Here is a 19,460-nt window from a genome sequence, read left to right on the forward strand (position 1 = left end):
TGTGTTATTGTTATTCATGATTCGTAGGTAATTTTAACCATCTTACTTTCCCTATGTAATCACGATAGATAACTTGTGCTTTAAACCGTTATGTTGTCAAATATAATATAGACATATAGGGTCTCAATATAATTGGTGTCTATTCAGCATCTATCTAATTTATGGATGTCTGGTAGTATGGTATTCGTACAATGAAAGTTAGTGTTTATCAGTTTCGTGTTATCTGATTAGTGTCATCATCATTACATGCTAAGGTTAAGAACGAAAAAGCTATTGAATGGAGTATTTAATGAAGTTAGAATCCCATGTTTGTCATATATATTAATTTAACCATTCTAATTCTCTTAGTTATAATTATTAGTTTAATTCTTAGTTATAATCAAAAACCCAAATTGTTATTCGTCTTAGCATTGGATAATAGACATATCATTGTTGTATAAGTGCATAAATTAATTAGTTAACCAAAGTCAGTCTCTGTGGAAACGAACTAGAATTAATTCTATATTACTTGTGAACACGTATACTTGTGTGTATTATAAGCACGTGTTTAGCGACTAACAAAACCTGGGTGTTAAAGTCATCCAACAACTCCTGATTCTCCAGCCACACAAGAACCATTACATCAAAGTTGTAATGAAGGCTTCACTCCTGCTGCAGTGACTCTGGTAATAGACGTTGAAGGCAGAATTCATCCATCACCACCATCTACTAATATCTTATCAGTCCCTCCACTGAATGTCTGCACAGAAGCTGAATCTTCATATTCACAAGGTATAAATATTGATTTCACTTTATCAGCATTTACTTTAAATACCGATTTTATTTTATCAGCATTTATTATGCATGTTATAAATCCTGTTGGAATGATTATATCTATACCTTATTTAAGGAATACCTCTAACTGTATGACCACATACCACCTTTTTTAGCCACCTCTTATTTCTGTAGGATTGAATATTAATCTGAGCCTTTTCTGTGAGTTGTATGAAAATATTTAGAGAAAAACAGAATTTAAGATAGGCATGATCCTCCTAGCAAAAGGAGAAGTAGATGAGAGTCAGGATTTAGTAATCCTTGTGAGGAAACTCTAACTATTAAAAGTTATGAGTTGTGTGGTGTGAGGAGTAGTGAGACTACTTTAAAAGAACATAGAGATTAAGTGTTATTTATTATTTTTTGCAGGTGCATACAGTACAAAAGAAACAGCTACTGAACAATAGTCTGTAGACCCTCGGTTAAACTCTGATGTACCAAGTAATGTTATCTCCCTGCAGTTCTAAGTACTGATACTTTCCTACAGTCCACTCACTCTACTATTTCATCACTTTCTATTCTCCCTGTTATTGCTGAAGATGTAGTAGCACAACAGTCCATTCATAAAGATCTATTCACTACAGGATTACCACAACACTCCACAGGTACCGAGGTTCTGGAGGTAAATCCTGAAGCTCCAGCTCATTTGTCTACAATTCTTGAAGATATGGAGCTGATGATATAGAAGTTTCTGAAGTAGCTGGATCACATACAGCTCCAAATTCTGATTTTATCTTAAATGCTGAAGCTGGAGATGAAGTTTAGAAGATAGTTCAAGATCCAGTTATTGATGAAGGATTTGTCTATGAGACAGAATCTAATGATGTTGAAGAAGCCGATACTTCAAATGTTATTATAGATCCTGATGATGATCTATTCTTCCCTGAAGATATGCCTACACATGTGAGGCAACAAAAGCTGAAAGAGTTAGATACTAAGAAGGACCAGGATTTCTTTGATGATGTCTGGAACAAGAAATGGAAGGATATTGACTATCCTATCTCAAAGGCTTATGTTGTCAATCATCTGGATACAGCTGAGAAGACCATTCAGAATCCTGATATGCTTAATCATCTGAAAGCATCTACTTTATTGGTAAGATCTTTGCATATTGCTCAGAAAGCCACCACTTCTCAAATCAATCAAATCAAAGAATCTTTCCTGGCTACAAAGATGACTACTCATTAGGAGATATTGAAATAAACTAAACCAATTCCTAAAAGACACACTCAGATTAACGCCAATAAGGCTAGATTGGAAGCTAAACAAGAGCAAATGTTTGGACAACTTGATGAGGTTCAAAATTCAATGAAGCTGATTCTTTCTCTACTGCTTGGTGATGATGCCAAAAAGGGGGAGAAGATTGCTAAATTTAAATGCAAACAGCTAACTTTGAAAGAAGTTGATGACACAAATCCTGATGGTGAAGATAAGGGAAGAAGGAAAGAGATTGTGAAGAAAAGGAGAGGAAAAGATCTAGTTGGGACTAGTGGATCATCAAAAGCCACTAATCTAGACAAGATGGAGGAAGCATGAAAAGTAAGAGGATAATTCAAAAATTAAAGGAACTGACTGTGACTACAACAACTCAGCAAACTCTGAAAGTCACAACTACTGGTGATGACCAAGACATTCTAGAGATAGAAGCCGGTGCATAAGCAAGTCAGTATTTACAGACTTTGAAAGTTAAAGGCAGAAAGACAACTATGTTCTATAAGGACCCAAAGATTCAATCATCTGACTTTGAGGTGAGTAGAAAAATATTTGAGAAAGAAAACCCAGGAGTTGATCTAGAACAGCCAAGGCAGATAGAGGAAGAATTCAAGAATTCTATGAAGATAACAAATACTGATGATGTTATCTCTCAAGATCCTTATGAAGATGATCCTTCTAACAGACCAACCAAAGGGGTAGTTATAAATGAAGCAAGTCAAGCAGATGCTGAAAGATATCTGATGTTTCAAGAAATCTTAAATGCTGAAAGGAGTCATAATGGGAAGGAGAAAATAGGAGAGAAGTCTAAGCCTCCAAAGCCTAAAGCCAAAGCTGTTGCTAAGAGGAAATGAGTATCTAAGGCAGCTAAATCACAAATACTGATGATCCAATCTATACAATTGATCAATCTTTTGATACTGATAAAATAGCTGAAGAAGAAAAAATCAGTCAGGCTCATCAAAGAAGAAAGATTCATGGAGCTGACTGGGCTAAAAAACTGAAGTTAACCTCTTACACTGCTCAAGTTAATGAAGAAGCAAATGTTGTTGTTCAACCAATCACAACCTCTGATACTACTCATGTTGTTAATTCTTCAAACCTAATTCAAGCTGAGTTATCAAATCCTGATTCTGAAAACTTTAACTTTGATAAGCCATAACTTACTTTTGAAGAGAAGAATAAGTTACTATGGAGAAGCAAGAAACCTACACCTAGAAGAGATTCCTCTGAAACATTAAAGAAGATTTAAAGTGGAAGTTTTCATGCTATAAAACCCGGAATCACAAGTGGTCTGGGAAGGTTCAATGTCGATTCATCTGTAGGTGATGCTTTGGTTCTAAGAAAGTATGTTAATTTGACAGAAATTGGAGAAAATGTGATGTTTGAAGACTTACAGAAGATCATATCAGTTCAAATTGTTATTAATCTTGTTGGAGAGAAAATGATTTGTTTTCTGGAGTCTGGGAGAAGGTTAAGGTTGACACAAGAACAGTTAAGAGACAAACTATGGCAGAAATTAGAACTTGTTGCTACAATTCTCAAGGTAACAAATTCTGTAATTTCCAGATGGTCTGCATTTATAAAGAACCTGATACGGTAGAAGCATAGAGGAATGCCTTACAAATCAAACTACATTCCAAAGTATATTGATCAAACTGAATATGCTGTTGATATGCCTGTTGAATGAGTTAAGATAGAAATGAGTCTAGGAAGGCAAGTCTTAATTTTTAATCCTGATGGAAAGAAGATTGGATTTCTAGAATCGGATGATCTATCTCTTAGAAATTCAAAGCTACATGATCTCAGGGCAACCATCTACCAAAATTATGAATCAACAGATGAGCTAAAAGAAGACAAACAGATGATGCACTGGTACTTGGACGTAATGGAATAAAATCTGTTGAGGAAGTTTCTTGAAGAAGCTCCAGACTGTGTTAGAGTTTAGAATGAAGAATAAAGTCTGATAATCACTGTTTGTAAGATCATATATGTTTATTTTATTTCTGCATTTAGATAATTTTGACATCATCAATTAGAACTTGTACATAATTACATAATGCACAATTTGGAGGAGATTGTTAGATTTAATTGATGATATCAGGATATAAACTATCAGAGTTTATTATCAGGACTTAATATCAGTATTTACTGAAGGGGACGTCATCAGTACTTATCTATCAATACTTGATGATCAGCATTTGATTCATCAGGACTTAGTCACTTCTATAGATATTCGAGAAGGAAAATGATTACAGAATTCAAGGCGATGAAGGACTTTATATCAGAAGCAATCATACATGGATATGTATTAGGTTTTCTTATTGTAATAGAATATGATTCCTTATTGATTATGTAACTGTGCACTATATAAGCACATATTAGGTTTACACTATATGTGTTGAGAACGAATTATTATATTTTTCATATAACCTAGCAGCTCTCAAGGATAATTGTTCATCCTTTGAGAGATTACTTGTGTAACAGTTTTTATCAGATTAATAAAAAAATTGTTGATCATGTTAAAGTTTATCGAATTGTTTGCATAAACTGTATTCACCCCCTCTACAGTTGATTACGGACCTATCAAGATAATTTATGTTGGATAACTTTTTTAAACCATCACTGGATTAAACATTACTTCATGAGTTTCGCGTAGGCTGTAAAATCGTCAAAAATCTGATCTATAGAACTTAAGATAGAGTGTGTGGGCTATAAAGTCATCATAACCTGATTTATAGAACTTAAGATAGAGTCGAAATAAAATCAAACAAAAATCGGTAATTTTTTTTATTTGTTCAAACTTTAATTTGATTATTTTTTAACTATTTTAAATTAATAAATATTTGTTAAATCCGAAACATTAAAAACTTGGTAGTCGTTCAGTCGATACCATAATTGGGTTTATATAATACACGAGATTATTTTTGTATCTATGTTACTCATGCCACGTTTTTTAAAACCTAAATTAGAGATAATTCGTTCGTCGGTGTAATGATATTGTAATACACAAAGTAATATACATTATTTTATACCGGCTAAAATAAAATTATAATATTGATCGATGTTAAAATACACTTAAAGTCAAATTAAGTATAATTAGTTGATTTGGTCTGTATAATGGATTTCGGACTAAAATAAAATAATAAATACTATTAATTCAGCTAAACAAATAATATTATTGAACTGTTGATTCGTCGATCGGTACAATAGTGTCTTGCTAAAACAAAATAATATATACGACTCATTCAGGCTAATAAATCAAAGAACGGATCCACAGTAAAATAGAATTAAAATCAAAATAAAATTCGACCAGTTAATATTAAATAATATATACTATTCATCTAAGTTAAAATAAAAGTATACAATTAATTATACTTTAAACAAAATTAAAATCAAATTAAATATAATTAGTTGGATTTGATTTGCTCATTATAAGTATAATTGGTTTTAGTATAAAACAAAATAAAAATTAAATTAAATGATCTGTATACTATTAATTCGGGCTAAAATTTATTGTTTAAATTTAAAATATAGTTATATTTCATAAGCACGTGTAGAAATAAAAATAATATTATATATTTCAATAAGTAATATTAATTTTTTTCAAATTAGATAATCCTAAATAAAAATATCAAATATTTATATGCATTTGTATGACAATAATATGATATTAAATTTTGAATAAACAAATTTTGTATTTTAAAATTTTCAATTCATTTTTTATTAAAAAATTATATAATATCATAAAAAATTTGTGCTCAGACGAATTTTAAGTTGGTACATTTTAGTTAATACAGATAATAGATCCGAGACCCATCGGGATGCATATTTTAACCATTGTCATTTCTTATACGCTTTTTAACGGTTGCGTCACAATATTTTTTTATTTTTGTCAGGAATAAAAAAAATATTTAACCTTCAATAAAATTTATCTCAAAAATCTATACTATTATATTAAAGACGAAATATTAAAAGTTTGGTTGTTGGTGGTTGTTGGTCATTGATCACTAATCCAGAGCCGTCAGATCAAGAACCGCTAGATTTATTCTTAAAAAATAGTATTATTTAAGAGATATAAGGTTCGAATCCTTCCGGTAACATATTAAAAGTATATATAAAAAAATTAGTATTATTTAAGAGATATAAAGTTCGAATTCTGCCAATAACATATCAAAATTAGAATTTACAATATATATACGGTATAGGTAAGTCCCATGTAAAAAAAACCATAGGCGGAGGTATTGTATCACTGTATATCGTTGCCTAACTTACTTACTATTACTTACTTTTATATATCATTGTTTTCCTAGTGCACACATAAGCCGGGGGTCTTCATTTTTTGTAATCAGGGTAAGGCTGCGTACGCTATATCATTCCCGGACACTTTCCTAGACGGTATTATAGGATACAATTGATTGATTAACAGGCTATACCCTTCCCAGACACTGTCCTAGACGAGATTATAGGATATAATTGATTGATTGAGAGAGATAAAAACAATGGTAAGCACGGGTTATATAATACTCCCTCCGTCCCTTTCAATTGTTTACATTTTTTAGAGACTGTCCGACACGCATTTTAAGGTGCATATAATGTATAGTTCTGTAATTTTTTTTTACAATTTTGTTTTTCTGAATAAAAATTAAAACATTCAACTTTTATTTAGAAAAAGAAAAATGTAAAAATAAGTTACATAACTATACTTTTTATGCACCTTAAAATGCGTGTCAGACAGTCTTTAAAAAATGTAAATAATTGAAAGGGACGGAGGGAACAGTATACTAGAAAAGGTACAAAACAAAATTTATAAAAGAAGACAATGGTGGACTAACTTGGTAAAAATTGACTAATTTACCTTTTTATCTCCCGTGGGGATATACAGCACACGTATAGATACAGATCTACTCGTATCTATAATTAATTCTTTTATAAAACTCTAAACTTTACTGCACCTCTCTTTTAAACCCTAATATACTTCTTTATCTCAAGGCCTTTCTAGCGTTTTGGAGATCGAACAGTCGATAATGGCCAATTTGTACCCGGGGGCTGTTCAGGTATTCAAGATTTTCACTCTTTTACTGTGAATTTCATCTAAATAGTCAATCTTTTTTATGCGCATGTTTTGATTTGTTCATTTTTATAGGTGGACATGGTTAATTGATATTTTTGGTGCTGCTTTTGCCAGTGTTTTTTTGCCTTTTTAGTGGAAATTTAGTCTAAAGATTCAATCTTTCTGATACCCATGTCTCGATTTCTTAATTTGTATTGGTGGATATAGCTTATTGATATTCTTAGTTCATCTTTTGGAAGTGGTTTTTTTAACCTTTTTATGGAAATTTAATTTAAAGATTCAATTTTTTTGATGCCCAAGTCTTTGATTTATTGATTTGTGTTGGTGCATATAGTTGATTGATATTTTGCAGGCGGGTTTTCAGTTTTTTACATGTTTAATGGAAAAAATGGTTAAAGATTCAACCTTTTGGATGCCCATGTCTTAGTTTGTTTATATGTATTGATGCATATAGTTGATTGATATTCTTTGGTTGTGATTTTGCAGGTGGGTTCTTACTTTGTTACTCAGTACTATAATGTTCTTCGACAGCAACCTGATTTAATTTATCAGTTTTATAATGACTCAAGTTCTGTTATTCGGGTTGATGGGGATTCGGTAGAGGAGGCTTCGGAGATTCGGGTAACTATCAGTTAGATTTTGCTAAAGATTTCTGTTGTTTGTTGTTATCTTGTTAATTAGTACAGGTGTCTGTATGTAGAATTAGCAATAGTTGTCACTTACCAGCTTTAATTTGTGTAAACTTTTGCTGGCTAGTTTTAAAGGTAGGTGTAATCATACAAGATTCATATATTGGCTGTAGATAATACATCCAGCTATCTTTCATACCTTGCTATAGGATTAATAAGGATGCATTGTGACAGTGGCATAAATGATTTTGATAAGGGCCTAACAGTTTTTTACCATCCATGCTATAGAGCTCTGTTTTCTTGTTTTATCAGCATTTTTTGTAGACTGTTCTTGTTAAGCTATATTTTCTTTAGAGAGAACTGATTTGTGCAACTATACTTTTTTCTTGTTTTAGTTCTTTTTTAAAGACCATCATATCTAATGGATACTTTACAATCCAAAAGGTAAGTGTTTCCATTTTTTAATCTATATTTATTAATGTGCAGCATATTCATAACCTTATCACGTCGCTGAACTTCACTGGAATCGAGATCAAGACCATTAATTCTCTTGAGTCCTTGAGTGGAGGTGTACTGGTAGTTGTTTCTGGCTCTGTGAAGACCAAGGAATTTACTGGACGAAGGAACTTTGTGCAAACGTTTCTCCTTGCTCCTCAGGAGACAGGTTTCTTTGTATTGAATGATGTCTTCCACCTTGGTGAGGAGGTTGTTCATCAACATTCAGCACAAATGTTGCAGGAGAACATAGTTGACTACCAGCATTCAGCACCTGCGTACTTAGAGAACAGAGTTGAATACCAGCAATCAGCACCCATATATTCGGATAACAATGTTGATTACCAACACTCGACAAACGCATATTCAGAGAACATTGTTGATTACCAGCATCATCCAGGACAGACACTAAATGATGACCGAGACTACCAGCATGCGGCACCTCTATATTACAACAATGGAGTTGATTCCCAGCTGACAAATCATAGTGCACTTTCGGAGTCACGAGGTATTGTGGAATTATCTCGGGGTATTCACTATATTAGCTTGCTTTTTGTTTGATGGATGTTTAAGTGTAGTTACGTATTGTAATTGAGTACCTAACACTTGTAGACAGGACCTGTTTAACTCTAGCCGACTTGGTCACTTCCTGTTCTAATGGTTAGGTAAATTGTTATAAAGATGTTTAATTCTTCTAGTATTTTTAGGTTATTAATGCTGTGAATCCTATATAATTAAGATGATTTGAAGTTTACTGTACACTGCATTTCTTTTTAAAATTTAATTGGGGGTGGGATAGTTTTCTGGTCAAGAGATGTATGTAATGATTTGGGTGCATATACTTGGCGTGTTCTTCTTACATATTTTATTGATGATAACTCAAAAAAGTAGTTTTCATAATAATAAATCTAGATTAACAATCTGTATTATGAAGAAAACTTTTAAAATGCTTTACGTAGTAGTAATTATGTCTTTTAATGATAAAGCTATTTTTATGTTAGATGTTTCCAACTATGAGGTGGAGGTTAGTGAACATCTTAATTCAGTTCATATTGATGGAGACGTCCCAATCGATGAGTACAATAATTATGACCAACGACAAGAGGATCCAGTTGTGGAATATGAATATGTTAAAGCAGCTCCTCTAGAAGATTCCTTCTCTGCTTCACTAAATGCGGGGAATCATCAACAGGAGGCTTTACCAGCTGCTGCTGAGGAACCCATTGCCGAGCCAAGGAAATTTACTTATGCTTCCATAGTATGTTATCTCTATCCTCATGCCACTTTATAGTTGGTGTTTTCACTGGCATGTCTATTTTGTACTATTTATAAATTGAGTTGTTGTGCCCTTGTATTTAGACAAGGTTCCTTGGATATGAATTAATACTATGATTTAGTCAAATGATTTTTGTACTAATACGTGCTTTTGTATATTTTAAATCTTGTATACATGAAGTTACAAGCTTCAACAGGAAAACCTGCTCCGTTGATCACTGTTCAGGCATATCCCAAAAAAGCACCAGCTCCTGTTTCTGAGTGGGACTCGCCTCCACATTCAAATAGTCAACCATCAAACTTCGTATCGTCTTTTTTGCCTGATTCTAATACAGAAGTGGTTGAAGATACGTTCTCTCAAGAAGGTATGCTATATTTGAACACAACATTTTCTGCTGATAGTTTCGTATATGAACATGTCATTTGATTTTAATTCTTGACTGGATGTTATCGTGGATTTCATTGGTAGAACTACTAATTACATGTTTTACATTTTGGATCTAGTGGTAAACAAGTCATGACCCAATTTTATACATTAAAGATATTTGTCTCCTGTTTATATATTGGGAAAGGTGACCGTGTACACTTTAACATAGTATTTATATCATACACCATGTTACTCAAAGATATTAGTTTTAGAATTTTTAAAATTGATGACGGGATGAGATCTGAATATCCAAGGTATGTGATTAGAGGAAATAGGATTAATCTAAGTGTCCAACCACTATTATTTAGTATAGTATAACAACTGTTCATAAATTAATGTAGTATTTTTGTTTTGTTTTCTAGCATATTATCATCGTGATGGATCATGTATGATGTAGCAAACATTAGTCATTGGTGCATGTAGACTTGCTCGTATGTTCTTTTTTCAAAAAAAGCAATTAAGTATTTTACAAATAGATCCTGGTGCCATTGATTGTTAAATTTAAGTGGTACATATTGAATGATCTTAAGTTCTTAACCTTAATATTATATAACATGACCATTTAGGACCCTTTATTAAAGAAATATCATAAACTTATTTAGTTCCATTTAATCGTAAACAGATGGGTCCTTAATTGATTAACTGGCTTCTTATATTTCTTATACTTGTATCCAGTACTAGATATCCTTGGTAATTTTTTGTCTTGGCATTGGTTAGAGGATAATCTTATTTAAAGGAGCTCATGTTTAACCTTTCATGCTTACTTTCTTCTTCAGAGGAATCAAAATCAGTTTATGTTAAGAATCTGCCCCCTACGGTAACTACTTTTGATCTTCAGCAAGAGTTTGAAAACTTTGGGAGAATTAAGCCTGATGGTGTTTTTATAAAGAATCGCAAGGTAGGAAGCACTTAAACCCTCCAATTTGTTATATCTGTAGCCTATGCAATCTTAATTTCTAAGTGATATAACTATGTACAGGAAGTTGGTGTCTGTTTTGCCTTCGTGGAGTTCGAAGATGTAGAAAGTGTTCAGAATGCGATCAGGGTATGAGCTTATATCACTAAGTATATTTAATTGCTTGTATATACCTTTACTATTTGATTTTTATAATTTCTTAACAGATCTTATGTGATTTAATTCTTTCTTCTGTAGTTTTAATATATAAGCCTCTAAATTTATTATTCATTTTAGTGAACCATGTGTCCTTTGGTGTATCATATGTTTGTTATGTTTAAGCGTAGTTCAATTTAAATACAGAAAACCCTTATAAATGATGGACAAGGAGAACTAATCAAAAATATTTCAAAATTCTTCATCACAGTAAACTTTGAATTTCCGAGTTGCGGGATATGCTATTTGTTGAATTGAGTCTTGTTAGTCTCCATTAAGTTACAATATTGTGGCGTTCGATATCATTTTTTTTTATAAAATTGAACACGTGATTCGGTTTGTATAATGCATTCCTTTGAATTCTTGTCCTTTCCACAGGCATCTCCATTACAGCTGGTTGGAAGACAAGTTTACGTTGAGGAGAGGAGACCAAGCAGCAATAGCAGCAGCACCATGTCACGTGGAGGAGGGAGTAAGTATCTCAACACTTCTTTATAAACAAACTACTGTATTTTACATTTCTTATTTCTATAACATTCACAATGCACATGTATTGAAATAAATTTGTCTGTAAATGTTGTAAACTAGCCAAGTTGAGGTAGAGATAGTGAATTGCTTAGATTTGGCTTAAAATTTGTTTAGAATCTTATGACTGACTACGATAACAAGTTAAGCCCTAGTATTTTGAACACTTTAAGCAAATGCCATTTGTCATTACATTTTAAACATTTTTTAATAGATTGAGGAGATTGGTTACCTAATTGTTGGAATTCTGCAGAAACTAAGCATTTAACGGATCATGAGAGCGTTATACTAATTTAACATTATGATCTTTGTATATTGTTAACTGTAGTGTTACGAGGAGAGAGTTCTGAATGTACTAGTGACTAGCCCAATAATATTCACCCGACTAATGATAGACCAGTCTTCCTTGTTCGGAAGGGCCTTTGAAAAATATAATATTATCATATTTGAAAAATATAATATTATCATATTTAGGAAATTTTTTGTTTATGAGCTGTTTTTGCACACTTGTAGGTAAATGGTTTCATCTTTCCCGCCACTTGAAAACATATCTATTGCTTCGAGCAAACAATAATATAAACATCGAAACTCATATGGCACTTTTCTATATACCTTTTCTCTTTTTTATTCATCGATTAGCTAGAAAATGGAAATGGATACTTTATTTAATTTATCGACTCTGCCAAAGGTTAGTTGCCCATTTAAACATAAGGACCTTACGTGTTGAACTAACCGGGCATTTGAATTGTTTTAACAGGAAGAGGAAGAGGTAGAGGAAGTTATCAAAATGATGTACGTGGGCGTTCTGGTGGACGGTCTTATGGTCGAGGCAACAGTGGCCGTGGTTCATATTGACGTAAATAGCATGGGAAACTGGCAACAGTTGTTACTACAGCTGCAAGCAGACGTGATTGTTCAAGCAAGAACCTATATTTTGCGCTCTGGACTTGGCAGAGAAGTGATTTTGGTTTTTTATTGTTTTGAAATATAAACATTTACCCTCATGTTTTTAGGAAACAATTGTTGAATTTGAGTGCGGGTTTTACTAGGAAAAACTGAAAGACAGTTTCTTTTCCATTTTTCGTAGTGTGCAGTTTGTGGTTTTCGTAGAGTTGTTTCTTTGGGGGTAGATGTTTTTAGCATTCAACAGGGTCTGTTCCTTGAGATATTTAATATTAACTTTTTTGCAATATAGTAGTAATTTTGGTCCTTGGTTAATGAATAATCTTTGAAAAAATATATTTATCAAATGTTTTACATAAATTCTGCTTTCTTACATATCGTGTCCGACCTATGTGGGGGAAGGAGAAGATTCAACATCATTATTTAAAAATATAATTGCTGACCTAATTGAAACTAAATATTTTACATTTTACTGCGTTTCTAGTTATGATGCTTGGCTATACATGCTAATATTGAGCAGTTGCGGAAGCCATAGCTCCTCTATGAACAGCGGGTGGCAGAATTTGGGAATCATTCAATGTGTCATCATCTTCATCCTCGTCTTCGGTTTCCCAAAGAAAACTAGCATACGCCGCATGAACATGGCTGAAGAAATAAAACGAGGTGAAGGTAAGTTATCTGTTAAACGGAGAAGAATAAAAATTGTATACACAGGGATGCAACACAAACCTATCTTCAGATGCAGCCTGAACTGCTCTTTCGAAGTATCCCGTAGCCCTGTCTTTGTCATTATGGAGCTCCCATACTAGTTTAGCATATTGTGAAAGTATTTCACCATCGTTAGGATCTATAAGAATTGCTCTGCAGTAATATTCTTCCGCTCCTTGAAGATCGTTCTTAGTCTGCAAAATGAGTAACATGTTGATATTGTAAGTGTTGTGTTTTGTATTATAAGGTAGGGGATTTAAACCATAGCTTGCAACAGAAATGAGGATTACCTGATACAGAAACTGAGCATAATTCCTCAAACATAATGGGTTTCCTGGATTATCCTGAACCATCTTCTTATAGTGCTTCTCAAGATCCTTTTCATCGCCATCTTCAGATCTGTTACCCCCTCCAAAACCACCATTACCACCATAAGATCCATTACTGCCACCAAAGTTCATGTCAACTCCAAAAATTCCAAGCCCCCTCGCAACATACATCTGTGAATTCTGATTATCGATCTCCTTTTGTAAGCCTACGTTTGCATTTGCACTGACATATTTCATTTCTTCATTGAATCCGAACTTTAAGTTGTCGACATCATTTCTTATTGAATGATTTACTAGCTGATCTTGATTTCCCCAGCTGTCTTCTTCATCGTCGTCTTCTTCATATTCACTATCATCTTCGTACTTGCCAGATGATTTGTGAAATGAAAAGGATGGGATTGTCTCCAGAAAAGAACCACTAGACCTGCTCGTAAACTTCTTGATTGGCTTTGAAAAACTGAACTCGTCAATATCGCTTGAGGTATTGGTTAACCCTTCCAAATTTCCTTCTGACTGAGCCCTTCGAAACCCGTTGGTGGAGCTTCGACCAAAGGAGAGCTCAGAGATAGAAGGTGAAATTGGAGAAGAATTGCATGAGAAAGTGAAGCTCTGAGATCCTCCTTGGTGAAAAGAGAGTTTGTTGAGACATTGAGGAAGGACAGTTGTTGGGTGGTGTATGTTGACATTATGGTTTGGTAGTTCAGGGTGGTAATGGTGGTGGTTGGGACTCTGATCTGAGATGGATGAGACGGGGGATCCAAGAACTGGGGTTGAAGAGCTTCTAAGTAACATTTTGTTGATAGCTAGCTTTCTAGTGGGTATGACCCCTGCAGATAGGAATTTGAAGGCTATTAGTATAGCTTTAAGTCATTGTCAAAAAAGATGCAACCTTTTTCATATTGTGTGTGTGTGGAGGGAGAGAGGGGGAGAGAGAGAGAGAGAGAGAGAGACCTGCTCAGCTTGATAAAATAGCTGAGTAAAGAAACAACTTTCACACAGGAATAATTAAAGAATAACATGTGAAGACATGAGGGGGGGGGGCACTTTTTTTATATAGCTGTATATGTTTTCCATGAATGAAATAATAGATGGAGTAAGTTGGATTTTGAATGGTGTAGAATGAACGAAGCTGAAGATGGGGGGGTCTACAGGTTGCTTATTCCAGGAAAGAGATAGGAAAATATCTCCGTGTAAATGGTGATTTCTTGCATCTCAATGTTCAACCAATTCTGGTCGTCCATTTGTTTCTACACTGTTGTCCCATCTATTCTTTCTACTTGTATGTTTATAAATTGAAAATTACGCCGGCCGGGGGTGCTAGTTGGGAGCTTGTCTGTCATAAACAATTCTATAATAATCTTCTTTTACAGATATATTATATATATATATATATATATCGTACAAAATCATTATTCCAACAGCCTATAACACGTTTTCTATTTCTTTTTTACCCACTCTTCTACAATCTTTTTATTGGGGGCTTCTTAAATTTCTATCCGCCTAGAGACCGAGCAGTGGTAACTAATTATTTTATTTGGACGGTGTATATTATTATTATTATTATTATTATTATTATTATTATTATTATTATTATTATTATTATTATTATCTCATCTTCCATTCATTTCTATACACTTTCCTTTTTTGAATTTTTCATTTAATTATATTCATTTCAAACTTATCAAAAATAGTAAAAAAAATTCTACTTTAAAAATTAACCACTCATTACTTTTTCCCACTGCACTCACTTTATTTATTAAATATTAAATAGTCCCACCACTTTAACCAACTTTATATTTTTTTTCCACTAAATTATACCTTTTTTTCTCTCATATCTCACTATCTTAAGAAAGTTAACTTTATTTTATTATATTTCTTGTCCTCTGTACCCAAACTATTTGTATACAAATAGCTAGGATGAAGGGAGTATTATTATTAAATTTCCATATTATTAGGCATTTTTTCAGAAATACCATTATTATTAAATTTCCTTATTATTAGGCATTTTTTCAGAAATACCATTATTATTAAATTTCCTTATTATTAGGCATTTTTCAGAAATACCAAAAGTTTACAAAGTTTTATAAATATACTATCACTTTTAAAAATATGTGCAAAAATACATGCACCATTTTTACAACCATGTTTGCAACTTCAAATTATAAAAAAAATTGTAAAAATACGTTATGTAAATTGCAACCTAACATGCAACCCGAAATACAACCTAAAACAGTTACACAATTTATACTAAATTGCAACCTATTATGCAATATCGTAATTTTGCAAATATTTTCAGAGTAAAATAATAATTTTGCAATTTTTTTTTTAAAAATTAGTAAAATCGCAAATAATTTTATAAAAAATGAAATATTTTTGATAAATTCCCTTATTATTATTATTATTATTATTATTATTTTGTAATCACTGTTCGGATCAGTTTACACTTTTTACACACCTTAATTAATTTTGAAGAGGGCTATCACAATATTTCACTGTCATAACATCTATACTATAATATTAAAAACGAAATAATGAAATAATTTTATAAAACATAATTTTTTTTGATAAATTCCCTTATTATTATTATTATTATTATTATTATTATTATTATTATTATTATTTTATAAACATGTGTTCGGATCAGTTTACACCTTTTACACACCTTGATTAATTTTGAGGACGGCTATCACAATATTTCACTGTCATAGCATCTATACTATATTAAAAACGAAACAATAAAAGTTCGGTTGGTCGTCGGTCTGGTCACCCTAATTATAGATATTTAAAATAAAATATTCTCATAAATAAATTACTATTCACAATATAATTATATAATTATAAATAGAATTATAGTATGTCTAATGGTTTTGATTTAAATAAAATAGTATATAATATTAAATAAAATTATATTATCGATCCAATCATAAATAAAAAACAAAAATAAATTACGTACAATTAGTTGGATTTGCAGCCTCAAATTAAAATAAAATAATAAAGACTAATAAATAATTGAAAACAAATTCGCTTGGTCGATATTATGTCATTAGTCTAAAATAAAAAAATAAAAGAGGTAAAACAAAATAAATTGAATGTAAATTCGTTTGGCAAAATATAATGTCGCCAGACTAAAATAAAATTATATATTATCAATTCGGTCTAAAACATTAATATTCATTTTGGGCTAAAATGGAATTAAATAAAATAACTAAATATAATTAGCTGAATTTGGTTGACATAACAGGTCTGAAACTAAAACCAAGATTTGCTAACTCAGGATAAAACAATATAATAAATACTACCGAGTTAGCTAAAAAAATATTTTATTAAACCGAGTTACAACATAATGCGTTGGTCGATATAATATCATCAGAATAAAATAAAATATATTATCTATCCGGCTTAAAATAAAATAATATTTAAAACAGAGCTAAACTAAAATTAAAAACATACTAGATATAATTAGATGGTCGATATAATGGATCCAGGGCTAGAACAAATTAAAGTATATTATTGATCTACGCTAAAACTAAAATTAAATTCAAAATAAAGGTAATTCTTATATTACTAATCCGTGTTAAAATAAAATTAAGGTCTATTTAATTCGTTATTATTTATAATGTAGGTCCAGGATTGTGGGATAATTCAGATCCGATCCTAATAGCCGAAATATTAAAAATTTAATTGCAAATCCGTGTGTAAAATGTTTGGGTTCATATAATTACGTTTTTTTTAAAATTTTCATAATATCCAAACCTATTTTAATAGAATGAGAATAGAGATGATTTCTTAGTCATTATAATTCCGCTGAACTAAAATAATTCAATACATGCTCTTCATCCAGGCAAAAAAATTATACAATTATTTCTTGATAAATCAAAATTAAAGTAAGAAAATAATTATACTAGCTAAAATAAAATAATATGTACTTTTATTCGGGTTAACATAATTTTTATATTAAGGATACATAAATTTTTTATCATTGATCCGGGTTTAAATAAATTAAACCAAAATAAATTTGAATATAATTAGTTAGATTTGTTCGGTATACCAAAGTAAAAATAATTCGTTTACTATTGTTGTGAGCTAAAATTTATCTTTTAAATAAAACATAATTATCTTTTGTAAATAAATTTATGAATTTTAACAAAAGTTAAATCTTTCAATTAGTGATATTTTTTTATAAACTAAAATTTCACTAAATTATATATATACATATTTAAAATAATTATCAAATTACATTATTAACAAGTTCTAATAAATAATTTTCAAAATTTAAAATTATTCACTTCAAATTAAATTTAAAAATTATATAATATTAAAAATAATATGTGGGTATCATGCCTCATGAGTCAGAACATATCGCTTAAATATAGTTTATTTTGGTTCACGTAATTTACAGGCTATTATGTGAACCCGTAAAATTTACCGGGTACGCAACCGAAGGATAGCGGCTGCAGATTAACTACGCTTAACTACAATAAAAAACAATTCGAAAACACATTTAAAATCGAACCAAAAACTTTGATGGTCAGGCCATCCATAAACTTCTATGGTCAGGCCATCCATGACCATACTCCTGAGTAGGGGTGTACACGGTTTGGCCAACCCGACCAATCCAAACCGAATCGACCATATTTCGGCCGAACCAAACCGATTTTTTTCAACCCGATATATAGTTGGGTTGAAAAAATGTCAACCCGATTTAATTGGGTTGGATATGGTTTTCGATAATTTTAAACCAATCCAACCCAACCCGATTAAAATATATATGTACATGCTAATAAGTTAATTCAAAATTATATTTAGGTCATTTACATACATCCATATATCTCTAACTCTAAATGTAACTTATAACCTCTATGTTCATAGTTCATTTCGTAACAACAATAGATATTTGATTAGTGTTATATTTTTTGCATTAATGATTCATTCCAATATTTAAAGCGTAAGCAATATTATTAGTACTTTTGATGTCGAAAATTAGATGCTTAAGACTATTCAATATGGAGGATTGTAATATTGTTTTGAACTATTTTCAAGTGTTTTAAACTTTGAAACCTTATGTTTTATTATAATTTTTTATCTTAATTTTGTATATTTAATAAACCGATCAAACCGATCCAAAACGAACCAAACCGAAGTATACAAATTGGTTTGGGTTACAAATTTAAACGGTTTGGGTTGGGTTGAAATTTTGAAAACCCGAACTAATTGGGTTGGGTTGCTAAATTCTCCCAACCCGCCCAACCCGATCCGTGTACACCCCTACTCCTGAGTTTGTGTTTTCGATTTACATTACAAATAATGATTTTCACACTTTTAAGCTAAATTTCCATTGTATTGAAATAAATAGCATGTATGCAATCCTTAGCATATTTTGCTTGACAAAGCACACCCTTTTCTTGTCATTGTTATTTTTGTCATTTATAGTAATATTAATGGAATAATAAATATTAATATAAAATGACATAATTCTGATAACAATAATTAAATCATAAAAATACTAGAATAACTGTCTAACACTCTTTAAAAAAAATATAGAATAACTATTATACACATTTTTCATATTTTCAATATAATATTATTTTGCTGCGTAACAATATTATTTGTTACCGATGTTGGGCTTAAATTAAATTTTAAAATAGAGTAACCAAAAACAATAATTTAGATAACCTTTTTTATGTTAATCCTACAATTTTTTCCCCTTTTTCCTATTTAGGCACGTGTATTATTAGTACTGCAAGAGGTACCGCTTTTCCAACTACAAGTCTGATAATTGAAGCGATTTGGGGACATTCACAATTTTAGTTATTATTAATTAAAACTGCTATATATTTAGAAGAAATATAAAATAAAATAAAAAATTATATTCCTTTTTGGATTATTCGGATTCTGGTTTGTCTTCGTTTTTGTGAAACTTTTCCTAAATAAAACTGTTATAAAAAATTAATTTTAACTT

The 19,460-nt window shown here is 31.3% G+C and overlaps 2 protein-coding genes across 3 annotated transcripts; one reads left to right on the forward strand and one right to left on the reverse strand.

Annotated features, from left to right (window-relative positions):
* Positions 1-6,927: 6,927 nt before the first annotated feature.
* LOC141707610 (nuclear transport factor 2-like) lies at positions 6,928-12,672 on the forward strand. The gene is made up of 9 exons (XM_074510856.1): positions 6,928-7,082; positions 7,586-7,720; positions 8,215-8,731; positions 9,225-9,481; positions 9,680-9,863; positions 10,702-10,823; positions 10,905-10,970; positions 11,415-11,508; positions 12,319-12,672. The coding sequence occupies exons 1-9, from the start codon at positions 7,053-7,055 to the stop codon at positions 12,414-12,416; spliced, it is 1,503 nt and encodes a 500-aa protein (XP_074366957.1). The 5' UTR covers positions 6,928-7,052; the 3' UTR covers positions 12,417-12,672.
* A 103-nt stretch (positions 12,673-12,775) lies between these two features.
* Positions 12,776-14,599, reverse strand: LOC141707611 (uncharacterized). 2 transcript variants are annotated; one of them, XM_074510857.1, is made up of 4 exons: positions 14,453-14,599; positions 13,463-14,328; positions 13,194-13,366; positions 12,776-13,109 (listed from the first exon to the last, which is right to left on the reverse strand). In XM_074510857.1, the coding sequence occupies exons 2-4, from the start codon at positions 14,291-14,293 to the stop codon at positions 12,971-12,973; spliced, it is 1,143 nt and encodes a 380-aa protein (XP_074366958.1). In that variant the 5' UTR covers positions 14,294-14,328; positions 14,453-14,599; the 3' UTR covers positions 12,776-12,970. The 2 variants fall into 2 exon arrangements, with proteins under 2 accessions (XP_074366958.1, XP_074366959.1); XM_074510858.1 differs by having other exon boundaries at positions 12,776-13,085; positions 13,463-14,522.
* Positions 14,600-19,460: the final 4,861 nt, after the last annotated feature.

This window comes from Apium graveolens, chromosome 2 (genome assembly GCF_009905375.1).
Source record: "Apium graveolens cultivar Ventura chromosome 2, ASM990537v1, whole genome shotgun sequence".
In the NCBI taxonomy this organism is placed as follows: Eukaryota; Viridiplantae; Streptophyta; class Magnoliopsida; order Apiales; family Apiaceae; genus Apium; species Apium graveolens.

Coding starts and splice junctions, on each gene's coding strand:
- LOC141707610 (XM_074510856.1), top strand. CDS start 7,053: ATGGCCAATTTGTACCCGGGGGCTGTTCAG. Junction 10,824..10,904: donor TTTTTATAAAGAATCGCAAG/GTAGGAAGCACT, acceptor AACTATGTACAG/GAAGTTGGTGTCTGTTTTGC. Junction 10,971..11,414: donor GTGTTCAGAATGCGATCAGG/GTATGAGCTTAT, acceptor TCCTTTCCACAG/GCATCTCCATTACAGCTGGT.
- LOC141707611 (XM_074510857.1), bottom strand. CDS start 14,293: ATGTTACTTAGAAGCTCTTCAACCCCAGTTCTTGGATCCCCCGTCTCA. Junction 13,367..13,462: donor ATGCTCAGTTTCTGTATCAG/GTAATCCTCATT, acceptor CTCATTTTGCAG/ACTAAGAACGATCTTCAAGG. Junction 13,110..13,193: donor CAGGCTGCATCTGAAGATAG/GTTTGTGTTGCA, acceptor TTATTTCTTCAG/CCATGTTCATGCGGCGTATG.